The 13,585-nt window shown below is 33.8% G+C and overlaps 1 protein-coding gene across 7 annotated transcripts in view; it reads right to left on the minus strand.

Moving 5' to 3' along the window:
- Positions 1 to 4,763: 4,763 nt before the first annotated feature.
- sdt (stardust) overlaps positions 4,764 to 13,585 on the minus strand; it is a 449,266-nt gene continuing 440,444 nt past the window's right edge. For all 7 annotated transcript variants that reach the window (XM_067779589.1, XM_067779588.1, XM_067779587.1 and 4 more), the window contains 3 exons: positions 13,049 to 13,180; positions 12,703 to 12,884; positions 4,764 to 11,549 (listed from right to left, as the gene is read on the minus strand). In XM_067779589.1, the coding sequence (XP_067635690.1) occupies positions 11,355 to 11,549; positions 12,703 to 12,884; positions 13,049 to 13,180 (509 nt within the window). In that variant the 3' untranslated portion in view covers positions 4,764 to 11,354. The remainder of the gene's footprint in view (positions 11,550 to 12,702; positions 12,885 to 13,048; positions 13,181 to 13,585) is intronic.

Genomic DNA, 13,585 nt, shown 5'->3' on the forward strand with positions numbered 1-13,585 from the left:
CCATCATTAACCGTTCAAGGCAAAAATGGGAATTATGGGTACACAAATGACCCACCAGCTAAATTTCTCTATATCTCTGACACCAAGCAAGATTTTCTCAACTTTTTTTTTGCAATCTGGAGTTACCTTTGTGCTGATTAGGACACAATTTAATTCAAGGTTCCATTATCAACCGTTCGAGCGCTACGTGAGATATCCGGCGCACGTCAAATACTGCCGACTAAACCGATTATTGTGAATATATCTTGAACCAAGCACACTTTCAGATTTTTTTTGTTGCAGCGTTCAGCTACTGACTTGCAGATTAAGCCACAATTTGATTCAAGGTTCTATCACTAACGGTTTAGGTGCTAAGTGCAATAATCAATTTTTCGATTAATAGTGTACATCTCTTGAACCCTTTATGATAGAACCTTGACTCAAATTATGAAGTAATCTACAAGTAGGCGGCTATATGATGCAAAACAAGAAGTTGGAAAACCTTGCTTGGCTCAAGAAAGGCAAAATTAGTGTAAACGGATTATTGTGTATATCTCTTGAACTAAGCAAAATCTAAAAAAAAAATTGTGTTGCAGTGTACAGCTACTTATCTGTAGATTAAGACCACATTTGACAAAAGGTTCTATCGTTAACAATTGAGTGGATTAATCGGTTTTTCGATAAATACTGTTGCTTTGTGTATATATCTTGAAACCAGCCAAATGGCACAGTTTTTGTTTCTGCAGTGTATATGTATCCATCTGTAGATCAATCCACAAGTCGTTATACTGCTTCATCTCAACCCTTAATGGCGAAAATTGGAGTTTATCGGTACGCAAATGACCCAGCATCCAAATTACCCCATATCTCTTGAACAAAGCAAGAGTTTGCAATTTCGTGTTTTGCATTATATAGCCGCCTACTTGTAGATTACTTCACAATTTGACTCAAGGTTCTATCGTAAACAGTTCAAGAGACGGACACTATTAATCGAAAAATCGATTATTGCATTTAGCGCCTAAACCGTTAGTGATAGAACCTTGAATCAAATGGTGCCTTAATCTGCAGGTCAGTAGCTGAATGCTACAATAAAAAATTTTTTGAAATTATGCTTGGTTCAAGGTATATACACAATAATCGGTTTAGTCGGCAGTACTTGTCAACAAACCGATTACTGTGTATATCTCTTGAACCAAAGCAAATGGTAAAGTGATTCTTTTTGCAATATATAGGTGCTCACCTGTAGATTAATCCACAATTTGACCTAAACTTCTATCTTTAACCCTTCAGTGCAAAATGAAAATTTATCGGTACACAGATAACACAGTGCCAAAAATGTCCTATATCTTTTGAACCAAGAAAGGTTTTTTAAAATTTTCTTCTGTGTTATAAAGCCACGTACTTGCGGATTACTTCACAATTTGGCAGCAAGTTCCATCATTAACCGTTCAAGGCAAAAATGGGAATTATGGGTACACAAATGACCCACCAGCTAAATTTCTCTATATCTCTGAAACCAAGCAAGATTTTCTCAACTTTTTTTTGCATTATGTAGACACCTTTGTGTTGATTAGGACACAACTTAATACAAGGTTGCATCATCAACCGTTCGAGCGCTACGTGAGATATCCGGCGCACGTCAAATACTTCCGACTAAGCCGATTATTGTGAATATATCTTGATCCAAGCACACTTTCAGATTTTTTTTTGTTGCAGCGTTCAGCTACTGACTTGCAGATTAAGCCACCATTTGATTCAAGGTCCTATCACTAACGGTTTAGGCGCTAAGTGCAATAATCGATTTTTCGATTAATAGTGTCCATCTCTTGAACCCTTTATGATAGAACCTTGACTCAAATTGTGAAGTAATCTACTAGTAGGCGGCTATATAATGCGAAACAAAAGTTTCGAAAATTTGTAGGAAATTTGCTGGGTTATTCGCGTACCGATAAATTTAAATTTTTGCCATGATTGGTTAAGGATGGAGCATTATAATATCTTATGGATGGATCTACAGGTGGATACATATATATTGCAAAAACAAAAACTTTGGCACTTGGCTTTTTTCAGGGGTTGTACACAAAGGAACTGTAGTTATCGTTAATCCACTTAGCGCCTAAACCGTTAGCGATATAGCCTTGAGTCAAACTGTGGATCAATCTTCATTAGGTAGATATATGAATGTAAACAAAACAACTCTTGAATTTTGCTTTGCTCAAAAGATGTACACAAAAGCAGTCAGTAGTCTGCACTGATTGATCAACCGATAAATCGCACGTAGAGATGGAACCGTTATCGATGGAGCCCTCAATCAAATTGTGAAGGAACCTACAAGTAGGCGGCTATATGATGCAACACAAGAAGTTGGAAAATCTTGCTTGGCTCAAGAGAGGCAAAATTAGTGCTGGATTATTTTTGTACCCACAAATTCCAATTTCCGTCTTGAAGGGTTAATGATGGAACTGTATAACAGATTGTGGATTAATCTACAAGTAGGTGTATATATATATTGCAAAAACAAAAATTTTTTCATTTGGTTTGCTTTAAGAGATATACAAATAAATCTGTTTTCGACCACTACTGACGACTTAAATTGATTATTGTGTATATCTCTTGAACTAAGCAAAATCTAAACAAATTTTTCGTTGTAGTGTACAGCTACTTATCTGTAGATTAAGACGACATTTGACTAAAGGTCCTATGGTTAACAATTGAGTGGAATTATCGGTTTTTCGATAACTACTGATCCTTTGTGTATATCTCTTGAACCCAGCCAAATGACACAGTTTTTGTTTTTGCAATATATTTAACTCATCCATAACCCTTCATGGCGAAAATTGGAATTTACCGGTACGCAAATGATCCAGCATTTAATTACCCTATATCTCTTGAACAAAGCAAGAGTTTGCAAATTCGTGTTTTGCATTATATAGCCGCCTTGTAGATTACTTCACAATTTGATTAAAGGTACTATCATAAACGGTTCAAGAGAAGGACACTATTAATCGAAAAATCGATTACTGCACTTAGCGCCTAAACCGTTAGTGATGTATCCTTGAATCAAATGGTGAGTTAATGTCCAAGTCAGTTGCTGAATGCTGCAACTAAAAAAATTTTGAAATTATGCTTGGTTCAAAATATATTCACAATAATCGGTTTAGTCGGCAGTATTTGACGTGCGCGGGATATCTCATGTAGCGCTCGAACGGTTGATGATGCAACCTTGTATTAAGTTGTGTCCTAATCAAGTCAAAGTTGTCTACATAATGGAAAAAAAAAGTTGAGAAAATCTTGCTTGGTGTCAGAGATATAGAGAAATTTAGCTGGTGGGTCATTTGTGTACCCATAATTCCCATTTTTGCCTTGAACGGTTAATGATGGAACTTGCTGCCAAATTGTGAAGTAATCTACAAGTACGTGGCTTTATAACACGGAAGAAAATTTTAAAAAATCTTTCTTGGTTCAAAAGATATAGAACATTTTTCGCGCTGTGTCATATGTGTACCGATAAATTTTCATTTTGCACTGAAGGGTTAAAGATAGAAGTTTAGGTCAAATTGTGGATTAATCTACAGGTGAGCACCTATATACTGCAAAAAGAAACACTTTACCATTTGCGTTGGTTCAAGAGATATACACAGTAATCGGTTTGTTGACAAGTAATGCCGACTAAACCGATTATTGTGTATATCTCTTGAACCAAGCACAATTTCAAAATTTTTTTTGTTGCAGCGGTCAGCTACTGACCTGCAGATTAAGCAACCATATAATTCAAGGTTCTATCACTAACGATTGAGGCGCTAATTGCAATAATCGATTTTTCGATTAATAGTGTCCATCTCTTGAAACCTTCATGATAGAACCTTGAGTCAAATTGTGAAGTAATCTACAAGTAGGCGGTTATATATGCAAAACAAGAAGTTGGAAAACCTTGCTTTGCTCAAGAGAGGCAAAATAAGTGTTGGGTCATTTGAGTACCGATAAATTCCAATTTTCACCTTGAAGGGTGAATGATGGAACTGTACACATTGTGGATTAGTTTACAGGTAGGTATATATATATATCGCTAAAACAAAAATTATATGGTTTGGTTTAAGAGAGATACATATTAATCGGTTTTTCGACCACTACTGACCATTTAAACGGATTATTGTGTATATCTCTTGAACTAAGCAAAATCTAAACAAATTTTTCGTTGTAGTGTACAGCTACCTATCTGTAAATTAAGACCACATTTGATTAAATGTTCTACCGTTAACAATTGAGTAGATTAATCGGTTTTTCGATAACTACTGTTGCTTTGTGTATATCTCTTGAACCCAGCCAAATGACAAAGTTTTTGTTTCTGCAATATATATGTATCGACCTGTAGATCAATCCACAAGTTGTTATACTGCTTCACCTCAACCCTTCATGGCGAAAATTGGAGTTTATCGGTACGCAAATGACTCAGCATCCAAATTGCCACATATCTCTTGAACAAAGCAAGATTTTGCAAACTCTTGTTTTTCATTTGCCAAAACCACACTGACCTACCGATTCTCCTTGTTTACTAGGCGCCCATTAAACAGAGCAAGTAGCTGGGATCAATGCTGAAACCGCACTGACCGACCGATTTTGATTTATTACTAGGCGCCCATAAATTATAGCACAGATTTGGGAACGTTCATGCTATAGAGCCGAAAGGGGTCATGGTTTTGTACATTCACAATTAATTTCGTCCACTAAATCGACCTTCCTTTGCTATTCAATTGTCAGCTAATAAAACACAATTTATCACCGAATTTTTTTTAATATTTTGTATTTTAAATTTCTTTAATATAGTTACATGGTTTATTTTTTACTCTGTTTAATCAAACAAATGATATATTATATTTTTCTTCATTTAATTTACCTTTCTCTTTAGTATATTTCTCATTTTTTACGACTTTTTCTCACATTATTGCTACATTATAAACTATTATTATTGTTTTGTTTATAATACGTACTCCTTTTTAGCTTTTTTAATTCAACGATTTTTTATAACATATTTTTCCGTCGTATATTACGATTTACATAAGAATTTAACATACATTCATTATTTTATTAGACTAATTTCTTCTCAGAATGTAACATTTTTAGCACGCACACTTATAGTTTTAATTAATTTATATCTATTTATGTTTGTAGGCGCGTTTTTTCAGATATATTTATAAATGTTAGACATATTTTAAATTTTTTTTTGTATGAGTAAACCATTTTTTAAGGGTTTTGTTTTTGTAGGGAAGCATAAGCGTGCCATGAAGGAAGAATAACGTAAATTTTTTTGAAATATATGCAGTAAAGTTTCTGTAAGAGTAAACTGTTGTAAGATGTCTGCTGAGTGAACTGTCACAGTATTTCGGCTGCCGATTCAAAACCGCGCTATCTGACAACTCAATGTAGTCCTCTCTAAGAATTTTTTTTTTAAAGACGTTTTATCTCAAGGCAAAATGTAGTGAATTTGTGCTCAGACAGTGCATTCTTTAACGAATTCAGAGATAGGGTGGTTTTCAAAAGTTGTTTGAGACAGGGTGTTATTGAAATGGTCGGCAGTTGATATACTGAACAAACTTTAATCTGACAATGTTTTAATAGCACATGGTATCTACCAGTACCAGGTTACCACCTCGCAAATGTAATTTCACAGAATTTATTGGAAGAAATAATGCTTATAAAAGTCGATTTTGAAAAAAAAAATTATGTAGCACTTCCAGAACAAAGTTTTTAGGTTTAAGTTATTTCTAACTTTATCAGTTTTTGTATAGCGGGCCTAGCACAATAGCATTATATTATATTTTGCTGGAAAAACGCATATTTTTTGTGGGGATTTTAATTACATTTTTTAACGTTTTTTATTTGTTTTTACATACCTACATTGGCGCTCTATTCTAGACTTTATTACTGTAGTTGTATTACTAATTTGATTCTACTTTCCCATATGCTTTTGGGCATATGATGTCAGTTATTTTTGGCCTAGCAACACAAATATAAATTTCAATACAAATAACTTGTCAAACAATTGCCACATTTTATGGACAAATCTCTGCTATTTTGCTTACATTTTCAACACTTACTTATTCTTATTTATTTTAATTAGTTATTTAGGCTGCTGAATAAAAAAAACAGTAACTTTTTTATAACATTTCTGCAGATTTACTTAAATTTTGCAAAATTATGTGTGTGAATTTAAGTAATTGCTTTAGAATCTTAAAAAAAACAGTTGCTTCGTTATTATACAAGAGCCCTTCTTTGTTACTATTTATGCTACTTTATTTCATAACTTTTATTGTTGTCAGTTTTTTTCTGGTCATAAATAACTGTTTTCCACCACTAAACGCTTTCTGATTTCCTACTAGGGTTTACACTGGCTGCACAGTTTGCGCGCCGTAGTAAACATTTGAAAGCCGATGCATTTCCAACACCTTACATTCAAACCTGTGATTGTTGGCGTTGTTTACAGTAGTGTCGAAAACTGCAAACTTTCAACTGTAAATTTTTATCTTGATATTTGTTAGGTAAGATGTACACGAGACGTAGTTTCATAGACGCGTACAAGATACGACATGTAGCTGCGATCCCTCTATGCCCCAAAACCTGCCTACGAAGTTTATTTCAAGCATTGTTACAAAAGGGGAACAATTATTGAAAAAAATTTAAATTAAACTAATTCAGGTATATTGGTTCCCGAAACCAAAGGAAAATAGGTGTGTGTAGCCCCGTATCTTTTTAAATTATGAACCGCGGATTAGCGAAAAAAACGATTTCTAGTTTCCGACAATTTTTAGTTTTTTTATCGCTTCACCACGTTTCACACACTTTTATTAACAAAAAAAGCATTTTCTAAGTAATTAAACAAATTTGCATACAAAAAATTTAAACAAACGTCTTGTTCTTCGTTTTTTTCAAGCGTACGTACGCCTAGCGAGCAGCATAGCAGCAGCTTCATGCAGCTTTCAAGTTTTGTAGCTTTCATACAGCTAACGCTTCGTTTGCAGCTCTCAATTCAAATAAATGTGTTCGACATCAAAGAGTAAAGATTTCTTATACTGCGTCTATGAAGGTACGCCTCGTGTCGATCGTGCCTTAAATCAACATTTTATCGCATTTCCTAATTAAAGCACGGTATTCACTTAGCAAGAAAGAAAAATTTCATACAGAAAAGCGCCCAAGAAGTGCTTAATAATAATTCAGTTTGTCGAGTACTAACGCAACTAAAAAAAAATAATAATAATTAAATCATACGCTATTTCAAACATTTTTTTTAGCAAAAGGTGCACAATGGAGGTTCTGTCGCGTCTCCTTATTTTTTCAACAATGTCGCTGCAAGAACACAGGCACATTGTAAAGGTCTACAAGTAGGGTATGTAGCAGCACGCACATACACAGCCACGCTCACCTGATAAAATGCTTGTTCTTGTTCGTTTTTTTTTTGTGGATGATAAATGGCACTATTGCACTTCTTAGGTCCAAGAAAAGTGTAGTAGCTGCTAACGAAAATAGCGTAAAATTTTTATTGTTATATTACAAAGAAATTTCCTTATTTACTTTCAAAGGAGCACTTAATTACATCTCTCTTTAAAATCCATATGTTGTGGACAATTTTAATTAACAAATTATGATACTTTATTACCGGGGACGACTGCTAAAACACGACCAAAACCGTCGGGGGAGGTATTATTAGACGCGTTTTTGCCTCTCTTCCTATAATTCGAATACTTTTTCTCTTTGGACTATTGATAACAGGACAAAACGCGTTTTTTCATTTCTCTTTCCATATTTTTGGAGGGGTTATTGCAGTCGACCTCGGTTTCAAACTGTTTTTCGCGGAGAAATTTTGAACGGGTAGAAAAACTTAGCACCCGTGTTTGTATTCTTAATGCTGGAATAACTACGCGTCCTCAGATACCCAAATTCAAGACTTTTGTATAATTTTATGTAGGACCCATATAGGTGCACTACATTTTCATACTAAATTCATTAAAAAAATGTATCATCACAAGCAAATATCAGGGATAACAGTGACTGTGTTTATGAGTTTTTTAAATGAATTTTGCATTTTTATTTGAGCAGAAATATTTTTTTTTTGCTGTTATTTAATGTATTCTCTTTTACTTAAGTGCAAATTCAATTGGAATGTATTAATTTAAAAAAGTTTTCATCAAATACATCGTTGAATCTGACTTTCGTGTCTTACAGGGAAGTGATGCCGCTTCTTAAAGAACAGAGAGATAACGAATATGTCAGAATACTTGACTGCTGCTTTTTTAACACAAAAAGTATATATAACATTGCTCTTCAGCGTTTTCTTATGATGTGGATACCGCGCTTAAATTCCTAAATTCAAAAGGCTGTAATTTTTTGTATATCCTGCTCTATTTGATTTTACTCAATTTTTATTGCATGCTATTTTTTGTTTATTTTGTTGTTCCCTGCTTTTTTAGTATTTTTATGTTTTGTATTTTTTATTTCTTTTTTTTTTTTTTTGTTTTTTTTTCTTTAATTAACAAATATGAGTTAGTTACGAAACGGATTATTGTTTAGTTACTAGCACTTTGTGTTTTGTTTTTTTCTCAATTTTTTTGGTACATAAGTTTAAAGTAAATTCTTTAGTATGGAATAAACAGTTTTGTTTTTATTATTATCTTTTCTTTTTTTTCAAACATTCTATTGTATAATATTTAGTTTTTATTTTTATTTTTGCGCAAAACCATTGAAATCGTTGCTTGCGTGGCCTGCTGTTGCTTGATATAATTCTTGTTTATTTATTTTTACAAATAGCTTTTTGTAGTTTGTTTTTTTTTTTCTTGTATTTTATTTTACATTCAATAAACTGCTGCCATTTTTAACTTTATGCTTAATTTTCTTTTATTCAGCTTAAATTAATAAATTACAAAATTTTTGTCAAATACACCTGAAGATGATTTTGCATTTTATATGACTTGTTTTCATGTCTTCAGCTTAAAAATATTTGCATAAAAGTTTTAAAAGATAACGGTAAATTATTAAATAAAAAACGAAAAATTAGTTTATGTTGCAATTAAGGATTCTGTTTCTCTTTTTTTTATACTACACATGCATTAAAAAATATTATATTACAAAACATAAATAACCAATATTTTGTGATAATTTAATCAGGGCTATCATGGAATCCAATTGTTGTCGGAAGCGGATTTAAAAACGACAAAAAAATTACTTTGGTGTCATGAAATCCAATTTTATCGATGTAATGTTCGAATTGGAATTAGTGTCGGTTTTACGTGTCACAGAATCCGATAATATCGATTTTGCTATCGGAAACAAACCAATCAGCTAAATGCTGTTGGATTTAATTTTTTCGTAGTTGTTTTTCTCTTGCAGTTGAATATTTTCTAAAAATGTAAGTAAAAAAAGGTTTATTTTATAAAAATAAAGGTTTATTTTATAAAAATAAATGAAAATTTATATATATTTTCACTCTTAATAGGGAATCCTTGCCAACCGATCTTTGATAGGATCCTTCAGCTAAAAATCGTAAGGTAGCAGCCAGTTGCAGCATTGGCAGAACTTTCGAGCGGGTTAAGCGTCTTTCAATGGTGTCCAATACCATTCGGAAAGCCTCTTTGTTTATGCGATATTATTCAATGTAACTGCAAATACACTACAAATATTTAGAAACCCACATTAAGAAACATTTTTAATTACGCTGTCTTTGGCAGCTTAAATGGACTGCTGAGATCTCTCACAATTTTGTTTTTGACCTTCTCGCAACTTTCTTCTTGCAATAACATAAATGCTACAACTGCTGATGCCATTTTAATGTCAATAAATTTGTTTATTTCTGTTTGGATGCACAAAACAATTATTTTATAAAATTTTGCCAAAAAAAATTAACATCAAAATTGCCGGTGCACCGATAACACTGCAAAACAGCTGATTGAACATCGATTTTATTTACATTCGAAAACAGCAAAACCAATACGGTTTTATGACACCAATTTAAATCAATATTGGTTTGCAATTCCGACAAAACGCATAACCGACTTGGATTCCATGACAGCCCTGAATATTTGAAAGTATTCATGAATTTTATATGCTTTTTTATAAAATATATTTTACAAACAATTAATAAGTACGTTGCATTATAAGAAATTATTAGAACTTCCGTTTTGTTGCTTTCTCAACCAACTTCTTATTTAAAAAAATTTAAGTTAAATTTTAATATTAAATTAACAATTTATACATAAAAATATATTATTTAGCTATGTAAGAATGTACGTATAATATACTCTTCGTAAACAAATATAAGTGTATGTATATATGTATGTATATATGTATTGCATTGTTTTTATTTATTCTTTCTTGGAAATAAAGCATTCGTTTTTTTGCACTCACAAAAGCTATTTTATGCCAGAAACCTCTTTGAAGCCAGCGACTGTTTTGCAAAGCTGTCTAAAAGCAGCGCCTGCAATCGATAACATTTATCTATTTAATTTAAAAGCACAGCAAATTGGCGGCTAAGTGAATCACCTTTTCTTGACTGCCATATCGCCCTCAGAACATTTTTCAATGGCGTCTTATCTGAGGATATGTTTCAAAAATCCCCTACCTCAGAATTTTTTTTCATAAACGCTCTATCTTAAGTCAAAATGTATTGAAATTACGCTCAGATAGGGCGTTTTTGAAACAAATTCTAAGATTGAGAATTGCTACATAAAAGTCTGAAGAAAGGCGGTTTAAAAAAATCAGCAGCCGGTATGACGTTAGAGCTATTTAAAATTATAGAAACATTCAAAGACGTTAGAAACAATACAAATTCAAAGATCGATATAGGAATAAGACAATTTGGTATACTTGGAATACTATAAGCAGTTTCAGCTTAAGACTTCGTTTCGAATATCCTTTCCAAAATCTGAAATTTCAACAGACCTCTTTACATTTTTCAGTTTAAATTCAAAATGATGCCATCTACATATGTATATGTCATAGCTTTTCTCCATTGAAATAGATGATTTGACGTCATAAAAATGTCAGCGTAATTTAAAAGACCAAACAAAAATCGATCATTTTCCAATTTTTTTTTAAAGGAAACGATCAGTCGTATACACGTTTCCTTTCAAATTAACTAAGTTATATTTCGATTATAGAATTTTTATTTCAAACTTAGAAAGTTATCATTCAAGTCTAGAATTTCTATTTTTTAAGCACATAATTAAATTAGAATTAGAAGTGTAAATTTTAAATGCACCTTTTTGAATTCAAACTGAGCTTTAGCTTTGCACTTTGCTGTTCTCTGATTATTTTGGCTACTTAATCATCAGAAACTTCATTTCGCTTCTGTGGCACTTCAAATCACACACGTTTTATTTCACTTGACTTTATAACTCGTCTCGATTGTTATGCACCCAACTAGCTGGCACCCATTGTGGTTCACGCTCCAATGAATTAATCTCGGCCAGCAGCTGTTGATAAGCACGATCTGTATCGTTGTTTATGATTATCATGTCAAAGAGATGACCCCAGCGCGCCTCCATATCGCGTGCGGTGGCTATGATGTCTTTGAGCTCCTCCTCCTGAAACAGAAAGATGCGAAAATTTAGAAACTCGTTCTAATGATAGAGGTAATAGAAGAAGTTACACAGATAGTACATTTGAGACTCAAATTTAAGAAAATTTTTAAAGAATGTGTTGATATTTCTTTCAGAAATTCTGAACGAGGAAAAAATATCTGGTTTTCTCTGTAGAAACTAGAACAACTGTTTAACATTTGCGTTAATTCAATTAGAAAAAAATTTTCTAAGCGGGGTCGCCCCCCGTCAGTGGTTTGGTTAGCATTCCGAGCGTGTTTTTTCCATGAAAAGCTTCCCAGTGAAGCTGCCTTTCGGAGTTGGCATAGAACATGTAGGTCCCTGTCTCGCCAATTGGTAGGAGAATTCAACAAAAGCGCAAGAAGCTGATTTGTAAAGAAGCTCGGCATAAATATTAAATCTTTTCGGATGTAAATCGTGCCAAGCATTCATCTACTTTATTTATTAATAAGGTTTTAGCAGATTTCTTGTCTTCTTTATACCCTGATAAAACAGTCCAGGTTTTCAAACTAAAATAACTTCATTGGTTATCAAAAAAAAAATATTTCTTTACTACCAGCGAATTGAGTATTTTTTATTTTAAGTAAACATCCAAAAACATGGTAGATATTGTCCAAGAAATCTATCTATTGCAAAGTGACTCTGGCATAATCTCAATAACTAAAAACTCGGGCCATGGTTTTTTTTCGGGAACTAACTCTTCATTGCTCCAATTAGCGCCGACGCGACCTTTTGATAGTGACCTAAGACCATCTTTCACCAACCTCAGTTAATCACTTTTCTATTAGTTATCGAAATTCCCTCTTTCTCCATGCTAAATGAAGTACCGACTGTTACTTTAGTGCAAGGGAAAGCTTTAATCATAAGTTTTGTTGATTTTTGTGTATACACATTAGATTTTTCCCACTTCTTCTTCTGCAAAATATTCACAATTATCGATTTAACGGGGGGTTGTCCCCTGTGTTGGTGAAAACGAAAATGTCAAGCGAAGCTTTCTGAAGAATTGCTACACTCCAGTTAAATCTAACCAAAATACATATGGTTAAAACGGCCCTTAGACCAACGCTGACTGAGCATTGTCTGCTTTCAGAAATACCAGCTAGGAATGACGGTGGAGAGCGTTATGCCTCTTACTCACCTTGAACGGTTCACCATTTCGTATCTTCTTCTGTCGCAGTTTATCAAGACTTGGTGGCGCCACTAGCACTACATAGGGCTTCAGATCAGAGGCGCGCAATAATTTCAAACTTTGCGGATGCAGATTTAGCACACAGATTTTTCCGCTCGCCACCACTGTACGTATGGCCTCCAATGAAGTGCCTGAAATGACGAAACAGGGGTTATATTAAAAAAATAAGAATCAAATGAAGAGGATATGTGGAAAATGCAGTTTACTTAATTAATTTCAAATATGCAAGGATTATGAAGTGTGCGTGTAAATAAATGTACGAGTGCCTTGTAGTTATTACAAGAAAATTACTTACCATAGTAAGCCTTCTCGTATTCGCCATGTTCGACGAAGCGACGCGCCAGTATGTCCGCTTCAAAGGCTTGGCGCGTGATAAAGTGATAATCAACGCCGGGTACTTCACCTTCGCGGCGTGCACGTGACGTGTCTGTGAAAGGGAAGAGAATCGGAATGTAAGCAAATAATAGTAACGATGTTGATAGGTATGTTAGCTGCTAGTGGTGAATGAAGGTGCTGATGCGGATGAGCTGCTTGGCCGCAGAAACCAATTGGCTGACAAATAAAGAAATTCTGTGCTTGAGGCTTGCAGCTTTAGTGTGGGCATGTTTCTGTGTTGCGTATGTACGTACGTATGTGTGTATGCGGCGAAAGGATAAACCAGCGTTGGCATTAAAGGTGAAAGTTTTTGGCTTTGACTATTGGAATTAAGTCGTTAGGGACATAGGCTCATATGCCACATATGAATATGGACATGTCCGTGTATGTGAGTTGCATATGCGAGCAAAGCCGTTTTCATACGTTTGACCTTCCTACCCTACGAAAGGATTCAGAG

Source organism: Eurosta solidaginis, chromosome 4 (genome assembly GCF_040869045.1).
Source record: "Eurosta solidaginis isolate ZX-2024a chromosome 4, ASM4086904v1, whole genome shotgun sequence".
Taxonomy (NCBI): Eukaryota; Metazoa; Arthropoda; class Insecta; order Diptera; family Tephritidae; genus Eurosta; species Eurosta solidaginis.